The following is a 24,798-nucleotide window of genomic DNA, read 5'->3' as shown; positions in this document are numbered from 1 at the left end:
AAGCATGCGAAGTTCGCGATTTAGGAGGGGGAATTGTGAAGTTTAAAAGTCTGCAAAAACCCCCCATCCCACCGAAGTTCGCGTGAGAGAGGATCGCGTAGGGTTTTGAAAGGTGGAGCCAGAAAGCATAATTTGCATCCAAGCTAAAACGCTGACATAAACCCTTCCAAGCATCCAAGTTCAAATTGCCATTTCATCTAAGGTAAAAAATCGCTTAGTCTAAAACTCAAAATGACAAATTCCTTTCAAACCGCAGCCGCAAAAATTTGAATTACAAAGTTAACCGTTGGAATTCAAAATTGCAGACCCTCCCATTTAAAATTTGCAGAACTATCCATTCGTTCTTACACAGCAAATCAGACAGTTTCTCGCCGTCCATTTTCACCAGGTAAGTACGCTTCGTCTCTCTCTTGATCGTCTGAAATATTTACAAATTGGATGGATGTCCATGCGAAAATTGATTAAAATACTTAAATCTTCAAAATTCGCATCTTTTTTCCAATTATAAAGCATCATGCAAGGCAGTTGAAATCAGAACTTACTCCTAAGGATCAGCTAGAAAATGTATTTTCAAAACTTAGGGAAGTTTCTCTAGCTCTGTCCATTTTGAAAATTAATCCCAAAAATGCTTAAGTACAAATTCGCGATCAAAAGCTTCATAAATATTTTCCTTTAAATCAATCAAGCTCTCAACTAGCAATATCACGTTGTTTCCAATCTAATTTTTGAATTAATCCTTGAATGCTGGCATGTTCTCTATCTATCCCACCTTACTTCTTTTATATCACCTCGTAATCCACGTCCAGTTGTGCAGGATAAATGCCTAAATCGACGGTGGAATCATCAAAGACGCCCACTACAACCGAGACATCGCGAGCATCCAAATCAAATATCCCACGCAAAGTTGAAAGGATGAAATATCAATATCAAAATGGGGGATTGAGGGAGTCAAAAGTTCAGAGTGTCTGGGACAGTGTCGGTGATACCGACCTAGGCCATATTGATATCCAGGATTTCAACAATCGGGTCTTCTCCCCTAATGCCTATGGCAGGCCCAGACAGATGGTGGAAAGTAGCATCGCCCAAGCGGCGAGATTTCCTCCAGCAGTACAAAACTATGAGTTAGTGGTAGAAGTTGCCCGACATTACCAGCCATGTTCCAGATTGGTGCTACTCGAGAACATGACCCTCGCTAACTTCACTCCTGAGGCCATTGGTGACGCATTCGACATTCTCTTCCCAAACAATCCCACGGCCACGACTATAGACGAAGCACAGGGGGCGTATGATATGAATCCTACTAGATGCAGAACACTAATCAACGAAGACTGGCACAAAGAGAGAAGACCTCCAAGCGTCAGAATTGGGAAAAAGACCCCAAGAAGTGACTTTCACAATGAGCATGGGGATATGGTCACATTGCCCAGCAGGGTTATGGGACTTCCTAAATCCAACTACTTTGAAGAGTGGATGTTTTATTTCATAGAGCAAGTCTTTGCTAGGAAGTCTAAGTTTGACTGGGCCCAGATTATAAGCGACAACATCCACACTCAGCTAAGTGAACTTGAGAGCAAAAAGTACTTCACTATGACCTCCTACTTGGTCTACATGTTCGCCAAGAACCAGCCACTACCAGGTTTGATAATGAAAGGTGAAATTGGGAATGGGCCGAATCAAGTAAAGGTATACGATTGTTACCCACAGCTTCACTATCAGGATATAGCTCAGAGGGAGAAGAACAACCCGGCTTATGCAGTTGGCCAGTATGAGCGCGTCAATGACGCCTTCACAATGCGCCTAGTTAGGCTAATGCAGGGACGATTACACATAAGGCTCTCGAAGCAAGCTACTATTCTAGTACAGAGATACGGGGCCTGGTTCATCCAGTTCCCAAGGTTCTCTTATATCCGGCTAGTTGGCTTTGATGGTGCCCCTCTCTCACTTCCACGGCACCCGACCGACAAGATAGTTCTTATGGAGGTCGCAAGGAAGTCACGTTCGACCGGCATCTTACTCAGAGAAAGCAAGCAGGCTGGATTTGCATTCCCCATAATTATAGGCAACCAGGATGTCCATCTAAAGACCCCCACCCAGGCAGAAGAATCCTTAGCAGAGCTGGCCTCCTATGGCCTACAGGAGCATTTTCCAAGGAAATGCTTCGATCATGACAATCTGGCAAAGAAGGCCTATGGCAGGCGGTATAGAGCAAAGGAGTCAGTTGAGGATTATTGGAAGAACTACTCTGATGACTATGAGGTCCGGAGGCATGAATATTCTAGGCTGAGTGTGCAGCAAATGCGACTCTTTGAATATCGTCGGGTCCCAGATCAACTCACAGATTCGGGGAATTGTCTGCAAGTCCAAGAATTTGAGGTAGTAAGGCATCTTTTGCCAAGCGTTGATTGGTCGCAAGACCCAATCACTGATTTTGAGGCAGTCATGGCAGCCCCAGCAAGATATGCCGACCAATGGTTGCATCAGCAGATTGAGAGACTAATTCGTGAAGGAGTCCAGTTCACCTACCACTTAATGGGTAGCCTCGATTCTCAGTCTTTCGAAGATGAGGGAACTTCCAGTGCACCCAGAGAAGAAATTGAGAAACCTGAGAAGAGAAAGAAGGCTAAGGCTTGCAGAGGGACTCGGACGTCCAAGAGAACAAGAAGGGAAAAGATTCCTATAAGGAGACCAGAGGTCACTTCATCATCAAAGGACCCCAGTTCATCCGACGATGTAGTAGAACTAGACTATATACCCGCTCCGCCTTCCTAGAGTGACATTAATGCATTTGGAGTTGATGATCCTCCCGCACCCGACACGCTAGACACCGAGCTAAGAGCTATTGAATCAGCCGAGCCAGTTAACCAAGTTGGGGAAGGAGAAATTCCATCCATTCAGGGGATCGAAGTGCATGAACCCATGCAACAGAGCCGCCATGAATTGCTGCTCCACAATACAACCAAAGATGACTCTACCGTTGAAGGACAGCAAAGGACAGAGGAGACTCGCGAGCTCGAAAGGACTGAAGAGCAACCATCACACGAAGGCACCAGACAATTGTTCAGTGAAGTGGGAGAAAATTCAGTTGCAAGCAAGGAACTTGGCACCTCCTCCACCCCTACGATAACAGAACAGCTGCGAATTTGCGATGAGTCGGCTGAAAACATCAAAGAACAGAATGCAAACTTAACCATATCATCAGCACAGACAGTACCTCAAGAATGGTTAATTGCCAGAGCCCAGCGCAAGGCCGCCACCAAACCACCTATTGATTTGGAGGACATCTTCTCACGCATAGACCAAGCTAAAGCTAAGGGGAAGAAAAAGCCCAAGGCATATTCTAGAATGACCAAAGATGATCAAAGGAACCGCACTCTTCACATTGCCACCCCGCCTGTAGACAAGCCAGCAGATCAGATTATAGCATCACGACTGTCCCCATCGGGAGAGCCACTAAGGAGCAAAAAAAAGAGGAATTCAAGGACTCAATGCAGAACATACTCAGGCAACTTCAAGAAATAACAGCTGAAAAAGATATGTATCGAACTCGTGCTGAGCAGGCCGAGGGATACATTAATCAACTCCTGAGACCATTACACAATGGTTCCAAATCCCATATTCCCCCAACGGATTGGCACAGAGGACCACAACAGAATTTGAAGGAGTACGAGACACCACAAGGGCCGTTAGAGAATGAATTCAAAGTCTCAAGGAGAAGGGGGAGCTAATCATTAAGGATGTAAAGAAAATGGCCCACCAACGGGAAACCGTTTTGGTCAAATTATACAAGATGAAGCGGGAATGCCTCATAATTCATGAAGCCGTTACTACAACTCCTCCCCTCATGACGGCTCTCTTCTAGACCCATCCACAAATTCCTACATTGTCTAACATCTTGGACCCCCACGACGTCAACATTTTTAAAGAATGGTACTGGGCTATCAGCATGAAGAATGACACAAAGGCCACTATTAACAAAGAGCAAGAGACATGCGAAGAAATTTTGAGAAACACAAGGGAACTTGGTGGAGTAATCCTCCGATCCATGGTTTGGGTTGGCAAAACAGTTTGTCCGATCCCGTAATCCATCCAGACTGGGAGGATAGATTAAAAATAGGCAAGGTCGCCTACTCTACAAAGGACCTAGATTTTGCTAGTAAATTACACTCTGATATCTTGAGTTTTGAGGCTAATCGGTCCAGCTGGCAGGACGGTTTGAAGCATATACATCATTATCTGGAGAGCATGCAGTACAAAATTCATCATCCCCCTATGCCTCCATTCAGTCTGCTATTTCAATTATGCATCAGGTTCCAGGGGTATGTTCACGAGGAACGTGCAGCAGGTCGGGACCTTTGGCAAGAATATTTGCATGGAGAGGATCAATTCTTGGTGAAAGCCTCTGAAACTGGAAAGGAAAAAGTACTTTCCTAGAAAGTGCTTTTTTCCTTTTAAAACTTGAAAATACACTTTTGGACCAAAAGGTCATGTTTGACTTCTAAGTCAACTAAAATGTAAAACTTTATGTATGCACCTTTTTGGATTATTTATGAATATGTTCTAATTACCTTTTTGGGTAGTTATTACTCCCTTTGGGGTGGTTGTTGATATTTGCCTCCCATTTATGGGTATGGGCAGCCATGTTTTATGAATGAATCTGGGCCTCTTGTTTAGATTAGATCTTGGCCATTCATCCATTTTTGAGGCCTATTTAAGAGACTGGTTTTCCCTCATTTTGTAAGAAGTTCTTGGATTGTTGTTGAAGCTCTGGCGAGATTTATAGGATTTAATGCAAAGTTAAGACTATTTCAAGTTTCCTTGTGAGTACATGATCTCCTTCTTCATTAATTTAGAATTTTTCAGTTATGCTTCTTTCCTTTATATAGCATTTTCTAAGTAAACATCTGATAGAATCGTCGTTGTTCATACCATTAGGGAATGGCTGATTGTCTTTCCTTCTGTATGGTTAATCTGAACCTTTCACATACTTAGTTCGGTTGTTGAATGCTCACTGAATGAATGTCAAAATTCTGATGTTGTATTTAATAACATGAAAATCCAATTTTCCCTTGAAGATCGCACTAGATTGATGCAAGTATTGTGTTTAAATGGCTGGTAATGCTTAATTTAGTTATTTGGAGGTGTCCGTCTGTTTACTGAATCTGCTATCTTAGTTAAAATTTATATTTTCTGTATCTCTCTCCCCCTATCCTTCCCTTTTTCCCCTTTTTTATCAAGAGAATCCATAGTCCTATTGAAGACAGTATCAACCCAACTTAAACCATTTGATAAGCAAGACCATTAAAGTTTTGGGGAACTCATCCAGCAATCGCCTATCTCACCGTAAGTCCCCTTGTGTTTCTAGCAAAAACACATCAAACCACTGAGCAATCCCGCAGTCAAAACCTGACAAACGAAACCTTGAGGTTGTCCCCTTTGATCAAGCACGAGACATAGCACTAGGGATTTCCTTATCTCAAGAGAGGATAGGACACTCAGCCAGTTTATTCTATTCTGCGTTGGCCGTATGGAGTTTGCAGCGATGCGATTTCAAACACGTCAACAGGTTGTAGATGGATTCATCATTAGTTGGACGAAGAAAATATTACAAATGAATCTTATGTTCGGTAATCACAAACTCATCAATTACTTTTATGTAGTCGATATTGGTGAAACAAATGTTGTTTTGGGAGTTCATTGATTGCATTTACTTGGTAAATATTCATAGAAATTTCAAACAATGGAATTAAAATTTAACATGGATGGAAAGAAGGTGGTGGGTGGAAATAAGGTGGTCCTTTGGGGTATGTCTCGATGCTTGTTTTCCACCAAGACCTTCACAAATGGTGAAAGACTGTAATGTCCCCTTTATGGCACATGTTGTATGATGTTATCCTTAGCCTGTTTCTCCATGGTCCTGTAGGCTAACTAGGAGATTTAAGGGATCTTGAGGATATTTGGCCAAGACAGTTTCAGTTTCAAGCAATTCCGAGGTGTTTTGGTATGGTTTTGAGATACTTACTATTTATAGTAAGACAATTGGGCCAGGTTAGGATCATCAATTATTCATGGATAATATCTTGTCGATGGTAATTGTTGATATCAACTAGAGATTTTAATAATCAATTGTGACTATTAATGTATTTATCAATCAAGTTAAGTTATAAAGTTAAAATTCAAATATTTAACTTTCTTGATATGTGGACATAAGTTAAAGTGAAAGTTATTTAAATATTAAAAGTTCCCCTTCATTAAAGGCACTTGGAGACTTAAAAATCAAAAGGGAAGTATTTCTATTTATCCCACATTGGCTGGAAAAGTGTGTGGGCTCTCCTGGGAATGTTATAAAAGACTCTTAAGAGTTCATTTTCAATATGCTTGGTTGGAGAATTTGTGAGCCTATTTGCTGGAGATAATTTCTCAAAGGTTCTTGAGGACGGAAACCCTCTTGAATAACATTTTTCACGCTATTGAGAGACATAGTCTAAAGAATACATTGGGTGTTTTCATCCACGAAACACATTGTGCTTCATAGAGATTAAATTTGCAGTTAGAGGATTTGATTGGCAACCTTTTGGAGACTATAGAAGGGCGATTAAGGAAGGTCGATTAAGATTTCATTTGCTGCTGTAACCACACTTGTTGGGCCTTTCTGTACTTGCTGAATCCGTCCCATTTTAAGCATTTATTTCAGTTTTTGCTGGACGTAGGGTTTTGGAGTGGAGCAGTTGGGTTATTGAGGGCTCGAATCTGCTGTTGCTGAATGTTTTCTTTGCTGCTGAGCTTGTTTAGTTCCAGCCGTACTATTGTTGGGTTGCTGCTGTGAGCGCTTAGGTTTGGTGCTCTATTATTGTTGATTCTTGTAAAGAATAACCTCATTTTCCAGCACAGCTATTCTGGGTATGTAAGAAATTGTTATGTAATCTCTTTCTAATATAAATGTCGTCAAATTGGTGAAGAAAGCTGCCTTTTTGGGTCTGACATAAATTCTGAAAATTATTTAGTGTGTTTCTTCTGAGTTTCATGAAGTTTAATGTATTCAAAGAGCTGCAAGTTGTTTATGTATTTGCATAACTATTATGGTTGAATGGACTAGCAAACAGTATATTAAAAAATTACTCGAAAAATCAAAAAAAAAGTGTATCAAACTAGACTGCATATTACAAAGACACTATCATGTTGCTACACAATCATTGTTGGATAAGCATTTGGTGTTTGGTGAAATTTCCCTTGGTAGGCCACCAAATAGAAGTTTCAAGCATGTGATTGAGCTCAATGAGGGTGCTAAAAATGTTATTACCACTCCTTAATGCCATCCAAAAAGGAATAAGGAGGAAAAGGAAATCAAAGAGATCCTCGATATATCGGGCATATCAAGCCTAGTTTCAATCCGTTTGTTCCTTTAGGAGTGCTGGTCAAAACGAAGGATGAAACAATAGATGGCACACTCGCAGAGTACTCGCCGAGTTTTTGAGCTCTGCGAGTTTTTATGACTTTAACTTGCAGCTAAACTCGCCAAGTTTTTGCAAAAAACTAGCCAAGTTTCTTTAAAAACTCGGTTAGACTAAAAAATGAGGCCCAAACATGTCAAAAAATTATCATTTTTTGTTTTTTCAGGTCAATTTCATTCTCTTCATTAGAATATACACATGAAATATAACATTTAAGTATAAGTGGCATTTCAATATGTCTTTTTCAGTGTTCCACGGGCATCGGGGACGGGTGGACGCGAGGACGCGTCTCCGGGACAGGGGGACCAAGGGTCTAAATTTGGGGACGACGGCGGGGGGGTGGCGGGGTGGTGGTGCTCATATACTTATACATATACATATAGTACTTGAAAAACTAGTTTTGAAAAGATGTATAACAGTATAAGAGTATAAGAATTAGATTTCAAATGAAACTATAGGAAATACCAAGATTACTTAGATTAGTGATACGTAACTAATTGCTAAAAGTAAATAAAATTTGACAAATGAAATTGTCAAATTGGAGATTTCTCATTTCTATCATATGAATATCGAAAAAGGAAACAGAAAATACGAATATCTGATGCCATTGCAAAGTCTATAATAATAAAGATGATTACATGATTCATCATTACAATGAGTAGCCAAATACAAATACGTGTAGCAATAGCATTACAAAAGAGACTAGAGTCAAATACAAAATGACAAAACTGAAAACTCAAACTGTAGCTAATGGAGGCCTCTAATCATCTGCGAACTCCTCCTCACTGGAACTGCTGGACTCCTGAGGATCAAGGTCCCTCAAGCTTACACCAACTAGCCCTGCATCTGAAGTGGTAGGATCATCCTCATCAATCTGTGAAGGCTCCTCTGGCTCTACATCCCATCGTGCCGCTGGACTCTCCTTGTACATGAGTGTCTTGTGGTCAATGAGATGCAAAGCACTGTGTACAGCTGCAAGCTTCTCTGCTCTCTTAGAGGTAAGTCTCTTCCTCTTAAGAGAGTGGATGAAGCTATATGTAGACCAGTTCCTATCAGCAGCTGAAGAACTGGAAATCTGGGATAGCAAACGGATGGCTAGAGTGGTGGTCAAAGATTTCGAGCCATGACAATTCCACCATAAAAGTGGGTCCTCCTGTGCCATGTTGTCTATATCCATCTTTGCCGCATCTGAATAACCTCTAAGAGTGGCAAATCTTCCCCACTCAGTGTGCATTGTGCCGGCATCTCTGGAATCAAACATCTTCTCTATGCATCTAAAGAAACCCGCCTTCACCTCATCATCCTGAATTGGTGTCAATCTACCCAGTCTAGCCTTGTACCACTTAGGATTCAAGGCAAAGGCAGCCATATGCAAAGGAGTGTTCAACTTGTCCCATCTACGTTGAATGATAGGCTGGATTTGCTCATTGTAGAATGCTAAAGAGGGGTCCTTCACTCGCACAGCAGCCCTCATCTGGTCAAGCATAGAGTCAATGCACTCATACACCTCTCCAAGGTTAGGTGCATCCCCATCCCCATATCTGATCACCTGGAATACTGGAGAAATGATAGAGACAATGTATTTCGCATCAGTCCAAAACACATCAACCTTCACTATCTCCTTCACCCTTCTCCCTTGCTCTTTCTTGGCCTCAGCCCACCTATTCCACTCATTAGTCATAACCATGAGTTGCAATGCCTCTTGCAACTCAATCATTCTCTCCAAGAGAATGAAATAGGATTCATATCTAGTCTCAACTGGTTTCAAGAACTCCTCCTTCGCGAAGGTCCTGAAGAGTGCATGTGAAGTGTGGTGGTTGCAGATAAACATTTGCACATCTCTCGCATCGGTGACCACTCCTCTAATCCAGTCTATCTTCCCCATGTCCTTGAGTGCATTGTTCATGGCATGCACACAACATGGGGTCCACCAAATGTGTCTATAGGCTGCCTCAATGAGTCTCCCTGCTGCTCTACACACATGGGCTGCATCTGTCACTACTTGGACCACATTTTGTGGCCCAACCTCCTCAATAGCCTCCCTAAGGACCTGAAACTGGAAATCAGCATCTTTACGATGCCCTGTACAATCAACTGCTCTAAGGAAGTATGGGCCCTCTGCACATGTGACCATGACGTTGATGAGTGGACGATGGCTAATGTTCGTCCACCCATCCATAACTATGTTGCACCCCGATGCCACCCAATATGCCTTCATCTTCTCCATCAAAATATTGATCTTGGAATAGCTTTTATCCAAGATCGACGTCCTCATTTTCGTCTCCCCTGGTGGCACATAAGATGGTCCTCCCTTGGCCACCATAGCCATCATCTCCCTATAATAAGGAGACCGTGTAACATGAAATGGAATGCCATTGGCAAAGAACTTGCCAATGGATTCATCTATCTCATCTCTCAGCTGCACATTAAACATATCAGTAATGGGGTTGCTCTGTGCTATCTGCAACTTACGTTTCCCAGCCTTGGCGGCAGTAGAAGTGGAAGTGGATGGAGATCCAAACATCATTCCTCCCGTCTGCAAAGCATGAGAAGTATGAAGTGCTGTTCTAGCAGACAAAGTAGTAGGCATTGAAATATTTGTGTCATCTGGAACCCCCCAAATCCTGTTAAACTCAATTCTGTACTGTATATTTTTGGCTTCCTCCAAAAATTTACAATGTTTCATGCCTTTTCCTCTCCAAAACAGAAAGTGTGCATTCACCCTACTAATGCTACTGAACCATTCTGTGTCACAAATATTGCACTTCCACTTCCTTGTTCCCCCACTTGAATGTGATGCAATGCCTTGTACTAATATTCGTGAAGCAAACTGTTTTAGAGGAGACTTAGGATCAAAATGACCCCTAGCATATGGTGCCAACAACTCTGAAGGGCAACCTGTACTAGCTGGTGCACTTGCCATAGAGCTAGATTGGGCTCCAAGATCAGCCCCATGGTCACCCCCCTCATTTTCAGGTTCATATTATGAATCATTCTCACTATGAGAATGGATTTCCATGTCATCTTCACTCATGCCTTGGGAGCTCATTGTGAAATTGACACTGCATTTCACAAAATAAAAATAAAATCAGCCTAGTTTAACAATATATTTTTAAATTTTTTTCCTATTCATCTCAAAATGAGATTTGATGTTGAATCTTGAGGGCAAATGATGAATCATTTTGCCCTCAAGATTCAACATCAAATCTCATTTTGAGTCTTGAGATGAATAGGGAAAAAAAATCCAAAAATGACATAGAACAATGAAAATCAGAAAATATTCAAAAAAAAACAAAAAAAAAACAAGAAAAAGTTGAGAAACCCTACCTTGTGCTTGAAAAATCTCTCCAAAATGTGGAAGAATCTTCTTCTTCCTCTTCTTCTTGCTTCTTCTAGCTCCTATCACACTTGCAATCAGCTTTTCTCACCCCTTCAATCAGTCTTCTTCAAGTTTTTCCTCCTCTTTAGCTTGCTGGAAAAAAAAATCAGTTTACCAAAATGAGAGCTAAATCTAAAAAAAACATGCTTTTGTGTTGTTTTGGGGGGTTGGGTGGGGCCCACGTCCAATTAGGGTTACCTCTTAATCCCCCCAAAAGGTACATGTTTTTTAAAATGTGGCTTTTTTAGTTTGTTTAGGCGTGGGGACGCGGGAGACGCCTGGGCGTCTCCCCGTCCCTCGAGAGATGCTTGGGCGTTTCTCGAGGGACGGGGAGAAGCCCAGGCGTCTCCCAAGGAGACGCCCAGACGTCTCCGAAGAGACGTCTCCACGTCTCCCTGGGAGACGCGGAGACGGGGAGACGTCTCCACGTCCCGGCAGCAATTGGGTGGCGGTGGCGGGACGGCGGGGCACGTCGCATCCCTGTCCCCCCGTCCCCGAGACGTCTCTGACGGGGGGACGCACCCAAAAAGGTGGGGGACGCGTCCCCGTGGAATGCTGGTCTTTTTCCTTTCTTATACTTTATAACACCCAACGCTTTTATAAAATAATAAAAGTATTTTTGGCCCCTCGACCCCGCCCTGTATCGCAAGGGGCGCTGCCCCCAAACTCCTGTCGAAAAATATAGGGGGAAATTGCGCCGATGGAAGTAGGGAAAATTTAACCTCCAAGTCTGATTAGGCTCCATATAACAACATAATTAGCATTGAAGAAATCTTGGTATTATACATTTTAGAGTGGAAAGTTTGAAACTATCAGTATGAATGATGAAATTTCAAATATTGCACGTTTGTAGATCTCCACCAAGATCTAGACCTATCTATCTACCCCTCTTTTTCTCACCCTCAGAACTGAGAAGATCTCCACTGGGAAGAGGAAGAGGAATAGTAAATAGTTTTAGCTAGAGTTGGGAAGAGGAAGTTGTAATTCTAATTTGTAATGATGTATTTACTTTTGGTTTTACAAAAACTATTTACTATTTTCATTCCAGCCATCAGCATTCCTCATGAGGATGCGATTTTGTGGACACTTTACATTTAAATATATCTAGAATCAGCTTGTTTCTTTTGTGTTATCATTTATTGACTCATTGGATGCATCTTCTCATTAAATTTTGCGAAAAAATGCATTTTTTATTAAAATTAAGTGTGTTTTTACGTTGCCGAGTTTTTCGCTGAGTTTTTCCGAGTTTTTGCCAAGTTTTTTTCTCAGGGGCTTGGCGAGTCGAGTCGAGTCGCGAGCAGTCCAACTTTGGATGGAACTATGAGTATGTGCATTGATTGCAAGTTCCTTAATAAGAAGATGATTAAGAACAAGTACCCCATTCCCAAGATTGATGAACTGATTGATGAGCTTCGTGGTGCAGTTTACTTTTTAAAGATTGATTTTTGATCGAGATATTACCAAATTAGAGTTAAGAGAAGAAGATATACACAAAACAGTTTCAGATGCCACTATGGTCATTATGAGTTTTTGGTCATGCCATTTGGGCTAAAAAGTGTGCCTACTACTTTTTAATCATGCATGAACCATGTTTTCAACAAGCAATTTCGTAAGTTTGTTCTAGTCGTCTTTGACAATATTCTAATTTATAGAAAAACTTAAGAAGATCATCATATGGATATTGATGAAGTCTTGGGAGTAATGGAGGCACAATCACCATATGCCAAAATGTTTGAGTGCGAGTTTGGAATGATAGAGATTCTTTACTTAGGGCGAGGGCATGTGATCAATGTAGAAAGGATCAAGGTTGATATGGATAGATTCAGGCAATCAGGGATCGGCCACTGCCTAAGACATTATCTCAGTTGAGAGGATTTCTTGCTTTATGCATTTACTACAAGAGGTTTGTTAAGGGATTTTCGTAGTTGGCAGCACCCCTGACAAATTTGATCAAAAAGGTGTCATTCACTCAGATAAATGCAGCACAATAGGCATTTGATAGACTTTAAGGAGGTTATGAGCACTTGCCTAGTTTTAGCATTGCCAAATTTTGATTAGCCTTTTGCATTCGAATATGATGCTTCAGGTGAGGGCATTGGAGCAGTCCTTATGCAAAACAAGCATCCTACTGTATTTGACAGCAGGTTACTCAAAGGGGCAGATAGAAACTCTTATTAAGTTTGAATTGCTTCAAGGCATCCTAAGGCCATCCACAATTCTTCCATTCATGCCTATACAAATTGTTTCTTCCTTTTATTTTATGTGGTGGAAAGGATTGTTAACTTGTTTGAAAATCCTTGTGTAAGAAAATAAATCTTAATAAGTTAATTGTTATTGATTTTGACTGTAAGATTATGACTTGTTTCAATTTTTCTCTCTAATTTATTTATAGATTTTATATTGGTAATAAAAGTCTATTGATAAGCATGTGCTAGAATCCTACTTAATTTTGACTTTGTGTATCATCTTTCTACCTATAAATTGAAAATATTTTATAGATTGGTAAATCATCAAAGTAGTTTTATTGTTTGTAATAACACCAATATTTTTATAGCAATGATCCTTTCAGGAAGACATTTGCTGAAGCTCTTCAGGATGTCCTGTATATAAGCATTTGTCTACAAGAACTTTGGCAAATACCAATACAGTACTAAGATTGTTGCGTATGAAGGATAAATAAAGACACTTTATATTTGCATTTATAATAAGACACTTGCTCCAAATAAAATTTAAATGCAAGTCTATGAAGAAAATATGACAATGTCATTAAATTCATCAGTAACAAAACATATTTATTAAAATGAAAAAAATGCAAATTTCATAAACAATTTATCCAAATTGATCATGGCATTGTGAACATGTCAAACGATACCATGGTGGAAGTATAACATCCCCAACAAGATCTCCTCTTTGACGTATTCCAAGTTTCAGGTTATCCCTGCACAAATTTCAAGTGTCATATCTTTAACTATTATCTGATTATTCAAACAGATGCCTAAGCTTTTTTTCTAACACTCATTAGCACAGATAGAAAGAGGAATTATTCCCATGAATTTTTTATCAAAATTTGCAAACTTGAGGTGGGGTTAATATGCTTAATGGAAAAAATGTCAAGCCAAATCCTAAGATGAAACAAAAATAACAACAATAGGTGACTATTCCTGATTTCAAGCCCAACATGAACTGCTTGAATTTCTTCTTGAAGTTTTACATGAGATCTGAAAAAAGCAAGTAATAATACTCAAACAGGTCATATTGCCCGTATATTACTCTCATCTAACCAAAAAGTGAAAATATTAAATTGTACAAAGGCATATCTACATCTCCTACTAATGTCAATCTAATTTTGATGGAGTAATTATTAATAAGTTGCAATAAATTATGTTTATAAAAGCTCATGATTTATTTACAGTTCCTTTGATCAAAATATAATTATTATACCATAATGAAATGCTAAGAGTTTGCAGAATTTGAAATTACCAATCAGATAGATTGGTCATTTAGTGAGTTTGGATACCATCCTAAAGAAGCACTAGGGTTCCAACTGTAAAAAAATAACAAATAAGAACTAGATATATTATAATTTTTAAGTAGTCCTTTTACATGAATCATCTTCATCAGACTTCAAATTTTGACTCCTGATATTAAGATCTCGATGCACTACAAAGTGATTCATAGCAATAAAAGAAAGTAGGCTCATCCAAAAGCATCTACAAACTGACAAAGGAAGAAACAAAACAATAATACCCTCCAAACTACAAGAAAGGGCCCTAAAAGAAGATAAGAATTAAGCAATCAAACCTTATCTGAAGAAAATTAGAAGGAAAACAGAAAAATTCTGGAATAAGTTCCTTTAGATCAGCAGCATTACTCAGTACATTCTCCCAGGATTCTTCCATGCTAACAAAAAGCCGATCTGGTGCATCAAAACGACCATTCTGCAATAATAGAAAATCATGTCTGAAATTGATACATGCTAACAGATGTTGAAATGGCTATTAGGTAAGTCAGCTGTCATTGACATAAAATTCATTGGAAAGTCTTGATGAGTCTAAAATCATAAATCTGAATGTAAAAGTTAATGTTGAACTTTAAGGAAATGGTTAATTTAAAGTTGCATGAGCACTATAGTCAATTCATGCTCATATTGATTGGCAGCTGGTTGTTTCTCAATTGGGATAAGTTAGCCATTAACAGCTCAAACAAGTCAAAATTGAATTAAATTATTAAAATATGAGAGCATAATATAAAACATCACAGTAAGGAAGCATAAATAAGCTAACTGGTTGTGAGTGATTTACACAAGTAAATTTAGTCTTTAAGTTATGATTGGTGTTAACGCATTGGATGTCTATGCGGCTGCCAGAACCTGATAGCCATTTAGGATACTATAATATTTTCCCTGTAAAATATTACCATGTTCTAAGAAAATATTGTACAATGCACAAGTTCCTAGTTAGAATAAAGCCATTTCCACAAATTTCCCTATTTTATGTTGTTCTAGTAGTATGAATGGCCTGTGATAGTTTTCATATATAGTGTATAATATTTCATGTTCAGAATTTTTTTTGGTGTTTCATTACACTACCTTTTTGATGGCACTGCCACTTGGTTTTGGGTAATTGCTCTCATACCCATGCAGACATAAGTTAGTTGTCCATAAGATGAGATTAGACAAGATCATGGAAAAAAATTCTTTCATAAAAATGAAATAAATTTGAAGACTAGGGACTTGGATCTAGTGTTCTAGGACTCGAGACCTGCTAAAAATATAGATGTGCTCTCCAAGAACTTTGGAGAACACCCTAGGAGCCAGAAAACACTTCTGAAAGCATCACTACAAACCAAAACACCAAAAGAGATCAGTGCCATCAATAGATGCCAATTAAAGCTGGAACCAGATCCTCCAAGAGATTAGGAGCCCTCTCGAACACACCTAGGAGCTCTCACAAAAAAACATAGAACTAGCCAAAAGCTCACGAATAAAATGGCATAAAGTGGGTACGTTACATTATCAACCATGTTGAAATAGTAGCTAGCTCGGATACCTATCTATTGTATTTTAATGTTGTCAATGACAATTAAAATACACATGTATTATCTATTATGTAAATTGAACTTAGGGCTGGGCCCAAATACATGTAACTTGTAATTATGTCTTGTTTGGGAAAGACCTATATATAATGTAACTTGTGGATAGTACAGGCCCTATAAAAGTAACTTGCAATTTGGTCTGACCCTAATTGGGTGATGTAACTTGTGGTCCTATACTGAATGTAACTTGTAGATAGGGTAGACCCAAATGTAACAATTAACTATGTTTTGGGCTGGGCTCAATTGTAACGTGGTGGCTATTGGGCTGGACCCAATCCCTAACGTGGGAAAATGTATAATATTAATTATTTATCTTGCAAGCCGACTTGAGGATGTTTAGCGCCAAATAGGATGGTATATAATCCACTTGAAGATGAAGTCATTTACACAATCATTCTTAGCAAATGCAATCTGCTCTCCGACATTTTAGCGAACTCTTCACTTGTGCGAATTCAGTCAAGAATATTGTTGGGCGAAGTTGTCAAGATCTTCTGCAATTCTGCTCCAGCCTATTATTGTCATCTGCTGCTGATCCTCTCTTTTGGTCATCTACTGTTGATTAGGGCTGCATCCTTCATTACCTTGTCAACTTGCTGTTTGGACAGCAATCTGAGATAAGTTTGCTATATTGTAATTGCCTACAATTGAGATAATACATATCATATTTAAGGCTGGGTTTTTCACCTCCAAGAGGGAGGTTTTCCCAGGGTATTGGCATCTTGCTATTCATGTTTATTCACAGTCTGATTATAATTAATTGGTTAGATTAACATCTGATTGCTTGAAATTAACAAACCAAGCATGCCACGTCACTTGCACGGGGACCCAATACATGGTACGGCTTAGCATATGAAGTACGGAAGCCCAAAAGAGTTTTGAATCCTTTATTGGACAGTCTAGTTGACTCCTTTGACTTTTTTAATAACTACGTAGGAATTTCCCCTTAAGGCTTTTGAGTCTTCAAAAACAAATTTTGCCCCTCATTGACAATTAATAATGGTACGACCTTGCTGATCTGAGCATATGGTATGGAAAGGGTAGAATCTCAACATAAATAAAGATATCTGATTTTTAATCATTTCTTCACTAGCACACAATCCACTAGTATTTCTTGAATTTCTTACCTTTTATATATCAAAATGAAAATTTATTATTCTTATGCAAATCTCAATAAATACGTACTTGGAAACATTAATGTCAGCAATTGCAAAGAAATTACTTATTTCTCCATTTAAGCCCAAATTTGACTAAGAAGAAATCTTTCATCCACAAAACCAAAAATCACTAGGGTTTTCATCCTAAGGTTTGAAGTTGAACTCACAACCAAACTTACAATAGAGAAATAAAATGTCCACGATATCCAAATGAGTTCCTTTGTTCCTCTTCAAAATTCACTTTTATTAAAATAATCACCTTTTTTGGTCCACATAAAGGACTTTATTTTATTTCTTCTTTTAACTCACTTTATAAAAAGTAATTAAATAAAGTTGTCTGCAACAACTTAAGGCCACTAAATTTATTAAATTAAAATATTCCATTTTAAAATCTTTGAATTAGCCCATGGGAGTAAAACAAGCTAATGAAACTTCCCTGAATGCCTAGGTCAAAGAAGGGGACATTACACAAAAGGAGAGGTTAATTTTCCTAAAATGTAAATGGTTTTATGTAACACACCTACGTTCCCTTTGTTCTCACTCATAACAAAACATTTTTGTATTCAGGTTATTATGTATTGTGTTTCCCAATTATGACATTTTGTTATGTATTACTGAATATCCCTTTTTGTCATGTCATGTCATGTTTTGTCATTACTTGGGTCTTTCAGAGCATTCATCTTTATGTGGTTGAGGAATAGTCGGAATCTTAACTCTATCACCCAGCTAATAAAGAACTAATCTACCATAAAGCCAAAGATTTTGTAGTTCTCCTATGCCACAAGTATAAACCATGGTCCCAAGATAGAGCCAATTGTTGTTCCCATCCAAAAACGGATGTTTCTATTGATTGATGTGAATTTTAGTGTTATCGATTCATTATCATTTGTGTGTCAAATCAAGGTCAATGATGATGGTTTTTGGTCAAGTCATGAAGTTCTATCATGGTCCAGACTATAGCCATTTCAAACAAACAAATTCTTGTAGATAATTCAAGGTTGCATTATTTTAATTGAAAATGATGAACTCCTTGTAGGTGATAACTATGGCAATGGAAATAGAAAAGGGAAGGTCTAATACTTGGAACTGAAAAGACCTCAATTGGAAAATCTAAAAAATCTCATAAGACTATCATGGCGTTGTCTCTAAAAAAATCCTTTAGCATACTAATTGCAAAATGAAGCACCAAAGATCCATGCTCAATAGAATTCAATAGAAAAAAAACTCAAAAGTTTACTAGTCATTAAGTGAAGAGCACTTGAGGATTCATCCCATAGTGTGTTGGTTAAAGTGGTGGTGTTATGGTTGTGCCCACCAAGGTTCAAACCCCCGTTGGGCCATTGTGATTGCAGGCTTGTGCCTTCCTAATCCAATGTGCTCGCAGGGTTGAGCCTCAGCATTGTTAAATGGGGATGAGGTCCCCCGTTTGTGAACTTACCGGTTCTTAGCTCCAGGTCAAAAGCATTCCATGTGGATGTGTCATGCCAATATCACTAGCTACAATAAAAAGTTTACCCAACATTTATTCAAAACAAAAAGTGAAGAGTGCCTGAAAGTCGGAGGACTTTCAAGTTAAAAATCTTTGTTGTATATCCCTAAAAGTGGTGACAAATTAAGTGAATCATGCCTAAGAATATAAGGTATTCAAATGATCAGTAAAAGCACATAAATGACCTTCAAATGCTATCAATAAATGGTGCTTAAAATCATTATTTGATTCACAAAACATACTGAAAGAAGAATGTGAAGACATTTAATGTCAGTGCACATTGTAAGAACTCTCTCTTCTGAATTTTGTTGGCCCCACAAAGAATAAATTGAGCCTATAGGATGATTGTTTGATGGATAAATCATGCCATCAGAGTAACAATTGAGATGTAAGTGAATTGTCCCCTATAAAGTTCACTCTAAATATAATCTTGGTGTTATTTTGATAAAACATTGTTTGAGGCACGATTTGACAAAGGTTTTGCTAGTCCAAATTTCTGTCCTAATATTAGACAATAATATTCCTAATGTCCCAATTTCCTAGGTCGGTATCTTTTGCAGAGGTTAGCCTATCTGCAAGGTTCTCGTAGGCTAGTGAAATGGATAGGGAGCTCATTCAGGGTTGCAGGATCACACAAGACATCTTCTGATGGTATTTCAAGAGTTTATTTGACGTTTCCAAAGGTCAGAGACAATATCCTAAATTTTAGGAGGGGACCTAATTTTGTGGAGGAGATGGGCAAAAAGCTCTGTGAGCCATTTTGGATGTTTGGAGACAGTTTCCTAAATATTAGGGAGATCCCTATTTTTTAGGGAGGGACTGACAGTTCACTCGGAGATCACTTGAAGCCTATAGAGCATAGCAAGAAACCCTATGAGAATTTTCAGTTATTCAAGGTCTTGTCCTCAATTTTTGATTTCAAAAATTGGACTATTACATGGAAATTTTTGTTAAAAAATGAAAAAAAAATCTCTATGGCACGCTTCCCGAGGCAAAAATTCGCCCCATCCTTGGACTGGATCGATCGTTGATCCATCCCCAAGCTACGTTTCGAATTTCGTCACGTTTCGAGTCCGTTTGCTATGTTTTTGCTTCAATGTAGGGGAATTTTTCGATGATTACCAGTAACTGGTAATTTGTTTTTCAAAACCCCCTTCAAGCTTTTAGTCTTGTAAGGGAATTTTTCTCCAGTTGCGAGTTTTTGGAAAACTGGTAAAAAGGGTTTTAAAACCCACTTTACTAGTAGAATGACTTTTAAGTGTTTTGTAAAACTTGTAAATGGGTTTTTAAAACCCCTTTACATGTTTTTATGACTTAAAGTTATTTTTATTTTTAAATAGAACTTGTAAATGGGATTTTAAAATCCCTTTACATGTTTTAAGTAAAATCACTTGTAAAGGGAATTCTATTTCCCTATTACAAGTAATTTAACTTGTATTTCCTTTTCTAAAACCCGAAATTTGCCTTAGAGGCAAAAATATGAACATTTTGAAAACTTGTTGTTTCATTTCTAAAACCTGAAATTTCTCCCATGCCTTTGCAAACTGATTTGGGTTCGAATTTTTTGGAGGAAAGATAGGGATTCCTTCCAAATGTAGATTTGCTGCAACTTTGAAGGATTCAAACCCTTGTTCTATGCATCTATCAAACTGATTTTCGCCATTTGTCTTCTTCAACGTTTTTTTCTGAATCTTGCATTCATGCCATTTGCCATGTTTTGGAGGTTCGAATCTACCCATTCCTAAGGAGTTTTTGATTCAATCATAAATGCGTTGGATTAAAAACTTCATTCAAACCGTTTTATGCGTATTTTTGGGTAATCGATTTGCAAAAATGCCCTAAAAACCAGTCACGTTTTTTGCAAGTTTCGCACCTTTCTCATTCAAGGTATGCTTTCAATCCTAAATCATTTTTGCTTTCTCTTGTATTCAATGATGAATCAAATCATTTTCGAACTACTTCCTTGGCATTTTTCATGGCATTTTTATAGCAAATCGGTTTTTCTTTGGTCACCATGCGAGGCTAAGTTTCTTCCTTTGTTTAAATTCTATTTAAAGGGTTTCATCTTCCATGTTTAGTTGACTCTACAAGCTTGGATCTCTCCTCATCTTTGCAAAGGTAATTTTTATTTTTATATTTCTTTCTTGTTTCTTCCCTTGCATTTTCTTGTTTCAGTTTTAGTTTTGTTCATGTTCATATTGGGTTTATGAGAGGAAATTCCCCATTTTACAAAGAAATTTGTAAAGTAAATGTTGTTCTTCCCCTTTGAAAATTCTCTTTCTTTCCTTGCATTCGGGTTTTAGAAACCCGATTGCAAGTAAGAGGAAAATTTGTGTTCTTCCCTTTTTTGGACAAAGACTTAACCTTCTTTGATCCAAAAGATCAAGTTTCAAAACAAGAAAAATGTGTTCTTCCCAATTTGCCATATTCCCAATTTGCAAAGAAATTTGCAAGTGTGAAAAGTTCTACCTCAAGATGTGTTCTTCCCCTTTTGGACAAAGACTTAACCTTCTTTAGTCCAAAAATCAAGTTTCAATGACGAAAAAATCAAGTTCTTCCCAATTTCGGGTTTTGAAATCCAGATTGCAAGTTGAAAGTTCTTCCCATTTTGGCATGACAAAGTTCCAAGTGATCTTCCCGAAATTCATTTTTACCTATCCGCTTCCGATTCCCTCATCCGTACTTATCATCTTCGTCATTTCCCGCATGCTTAAATACCTTTTTTTCATCCACTCCTTGGATTTTCAGTTTGTAAATAAGTTTGCATTTGGATTTAGAAAACCAATTGCAAATGTGTTCTTCCCAAATTCCAAACTGAAAATTCATTCTCCTTCCATTTATTCATGCTTCCTGTTTTGCAAGTATAATTGCATTCGGAATTTAAAACCCGATTGCACGTTTGTACTTCCCTCTTGTGTACTTGCAAAACATGTTTCAAAACCCGAAATAAGTCAAAACCTTATTTTTCCACTTCTTATATTTCCTATCACAAAGCCAAAATACGAAAGTTGAACTTTCCCATTTGGAGGAGTGAAAATGTCTAAAGCTACTGACTTTGATGTTGCCTTGATACTCTTGGATTTACATTGCAGCATTCCCAGTTGTTTCCAGAAGACAGATGTATCATCATCTCTCACTCCAAAAAAGTTGAAATACAGGTATGATAAATACCAGAATGAAATTCCACAGTCACAAATCTCCTCCTCCCTTGATCATATCAAGGATACTGAGATAGGGCATGTTGACATGACAAAGGATTGAAGATCCGAAGGAGGGTGATATGCAACGGTTGCTGGACACCCATATCCATCATGCCGCATCCTTTCCAGTTGCTGCCCTAGAACCAGAATTTATTCTAGCATATGCTCATCATTTTGACAAAGAGACACGAGTCATTAAAAATGATGATGGAGAAGTGATCATTCGCCTGGATGCAGAAGGTATACAGAGGGTTTTAAAAATACCTTCTGAAACCATTTATATAGAGATCTCTAAGCAAAGTGCAGCTGGATACTTTGCCAAAAGGGAGAAAGACTATAAGCGTCATATCAACAAATGGATTCATCAACCTTGCACTGCGCTTACCAGATGGGCAAAGTTATATCGATCTGATTTCAAGAATGAGATTGGTGATACTATTACTCTTCTTAGCCGTATGATGGGATTGGAGCATTCCAATGTTTTTGAACCTTGGATGTTCCAATTTATTATGTTAGTAAGGAAGTCTCAGCACATCTGTTGGGGTGAGATCATCAGTGATGCTTTGTGTGAGCAACTTGCAGTTGTCCCTACTACCTTCACCTTCTACATGAATTCATATCTCGTGTATATTGCTGGGTCACTTAGACATTTCCCAGGTCTTTCCACCAAGGGTGACCGCATGCTTATACCGGTTTGGGAATACTATAATCAGTTGCCTCTAAGATCAAGTAGGTCTCATTTCAGAAGGGTTCAGGACGCTTTCTTTGGTCATTATTTGTGTCAATTTGACAAGAACCTAAAGAACAAAAGAGTCTCAGATGAAGCATGGGAAAAGGTGAAAGAATATGGTTGTTTGTTTCTCCAATTTCCAACTTTTACCTACATGAGAGTTGGATGCTATGGCGGGCAGCCTTACATGCTCCCACGATACCCAACAGATAAGATTATTCTCATGGAATTGGGAAGGCAGATCATGGCTGTGCATACACATCAGTCAGTTAAGCAAAAGCTTGGCATGGGTATTTCTTCCAACAACTCATTGAAGATTGGTCAATATTCTCTAATGTCTTCAATCAAGGCCAGGGCTATGGAGACTAAGTTGCAAGAAATTAAACTCAAAAGATTCAAACCTAGAGATTTTGATTACCGAGGCATGAAGGAGAAGATCAAGGAGACCTTCATCCATGTACACCGGATAGAAGATATCTGGGTTGATCTTCATACCGAAAAGGAGATTTGCAAGATGGATTACTGCCAACTCACTGCAGAACAGATTGTGGATCTAAACCTTGTGAACATGCCACAAGGTATGATTGATGATGGCAACGTTCATGATCCTGAGTTTGTCAATCAGAATGTTGATGAGGCTCCACTTCCTTCTATCCACTAGTCCCATAAAGAAGTCACTTCTATCTTGGATAGATTTCAGTCAGTTCTTGCCAATACCAATATCTGGCTTAAGAATAATGGTGTCAAGCTCATTAAGATTAAGGTTGGGAAAGAAGATGATTCTACAGGTCCTGTTGGGCGGAAGTCTAAAATTCAACTAGACAACAAAGAAGGTGCATCCTCTTCTAGTACGAGGATTAAATTGTGAGTCAGCCGTGCAATGGTGCTTCCTCCTCAAGAAATAACAATTCAAGGCACTGAGAAGCCACAGTTGGAAATTCATGTGATTGATCCTGCAGCCTCAGAGGAAGAAACTCAATTTGATAATGCTCCTCAGTCGCTTTCCACAGAGTCCCCACATAATTCTCTTTCTTCACTTCCTATTGAGGTACCCATGTTTCCTCTTGTGATAGATGTGAGCTCTCAATCTGCCCCTTCAGTCTCAGAATCTCCACAGAACATCCTTCCACTTTCAACAGCAGAACCATCTCAAGGCCATCCTCAGGAAAATTTGTTGAATATCTTTTTGGAAGATCCTTCATATGTACCTGTGTCTGATATTGATACTTCTATCACCTGTTTCGATGAGTTCATGACATCTTCATCACATCCTATCGTCACTCAGCAGACTATGGTGGCTATCCAGATGGACACTTCTCCCAAGGTCACCACAGTTATTCAAACAGAAACTGCTTCTCCCTCTATCCCAGAATCAAAGTTAATGGCTTTACCTCCATGTCTCAGTTCCTTTACTGCAAAGAGGAAGAAGCAGGTGATCTCACCTGATCCCTTTGACTACCAACAGTTGAAACAATCAAAACCTAAAGCTGTTAAGAGGGCAAAGACAGTTTCAAGGGTGACCGTTGATGAAAATCCGATGAGAGTGGCAGAGATTGCTGAACCAATATCAGATAAACCAGTTGAAGAAATGCAAGCAGCAGATTATCGGATAACCAAAGTTCAACTGGGTAAGCAGACTCATGAGGTTGTCAAGCACGATGCTCAACAAACAGTGGCTACATTGGTACAACGGTATGATGAGGTGTTGACCAAGAAAGATCAACTGGAAGTAGAGAATCAAAGACTCATGGCAGCCATCCAAAGTATTACTCAACCTTCAAGTGGAGAAGGCCAAGTACCTATTTCTTCCAGGGTCAGCAAACCAATCCAAGGTATCGAGAGAGCCGCCCAAAAGGTTCAAGCCTTAGACACCTGGGTTGATCAACTGCATGACTTATGTTCACAAGTCATAAGACAGGTATTTGAAACAATGGTTAAATTGGAGATCATTGAAGATTAATTGAATCAAATCTTGGGTGCTTTCAAACTAAATTTGGAGAAGGTTGAGGGAAATTTAGTTTCCTGGCAAAAGATGCCACAACATCAGTTGGGCGTTCTTCATGTGCATGACGTAATTCCTTCCAGAGTCACGTACATTGAATATGAGGAACTTCTGGAGAACAAATCTCTTGTTCTCAAATCACTCATTGAAGAAATTGATGAAACCTTAAAGTTGCGTGAAGCAGTCTTTCAAGATATTACCTCCCGTTGTAAAAAGGCATCCTGCGACATTTTAAATCAGAATGATGAGCTGCTGCTCGAGGAAGAAGTTATTGCAAATCTGCAACTCAAGATTCATGATGA

General features: G+C 38.8%; 1 protein-coding gene across 1 annotated transcript in view; it reads right to left on the bottom strand.

Annotated features, from left to right (window-relative positions):
* LOC131035250 (uncharacterized) overlaps positions 1-24,798 on the bottom strand; it is a 367,961-nt gene that overhangs the window by 172,181 nt on the left and 170,982 nt on the right. Inside the window, exons 11-12 of the mRNA XM_057966917.2 lie at positions 14,629-14,765; positions 13,700-13,765 (exon numbers count right to left, since the gene is read on the bottom strand). Of these exons, the coding sequence (XP_057822900.2) occupies positions 13,700-13,765; positions 14,629-14,765 (203 nt within the window). The remainder of the gene's footprint in view (positions 1-13,699; positions 13,766-14,628; positions 14,766-24,798) is intronic.

This window comes from Cryptomeria japonica, chromosome 2 (assembly GCF_030272615.1).
Source record: "Cryptomeria japonica chromosome 2, Sugi_1.0, whole genome shotgun sequence".
Taxonomy (NCBI): domain Eukaryota; kingdom Viridiplantae; phylum Streptophyta; class Pinopsida; order Cupressales; family Cupressaceae; genus Cryptomeria; species Cryptomeria japonica.
Note: the sequence above shows the minus strand (reverse complement) of the source record. Positions and strands in the feature narration are given on the sequence as shown.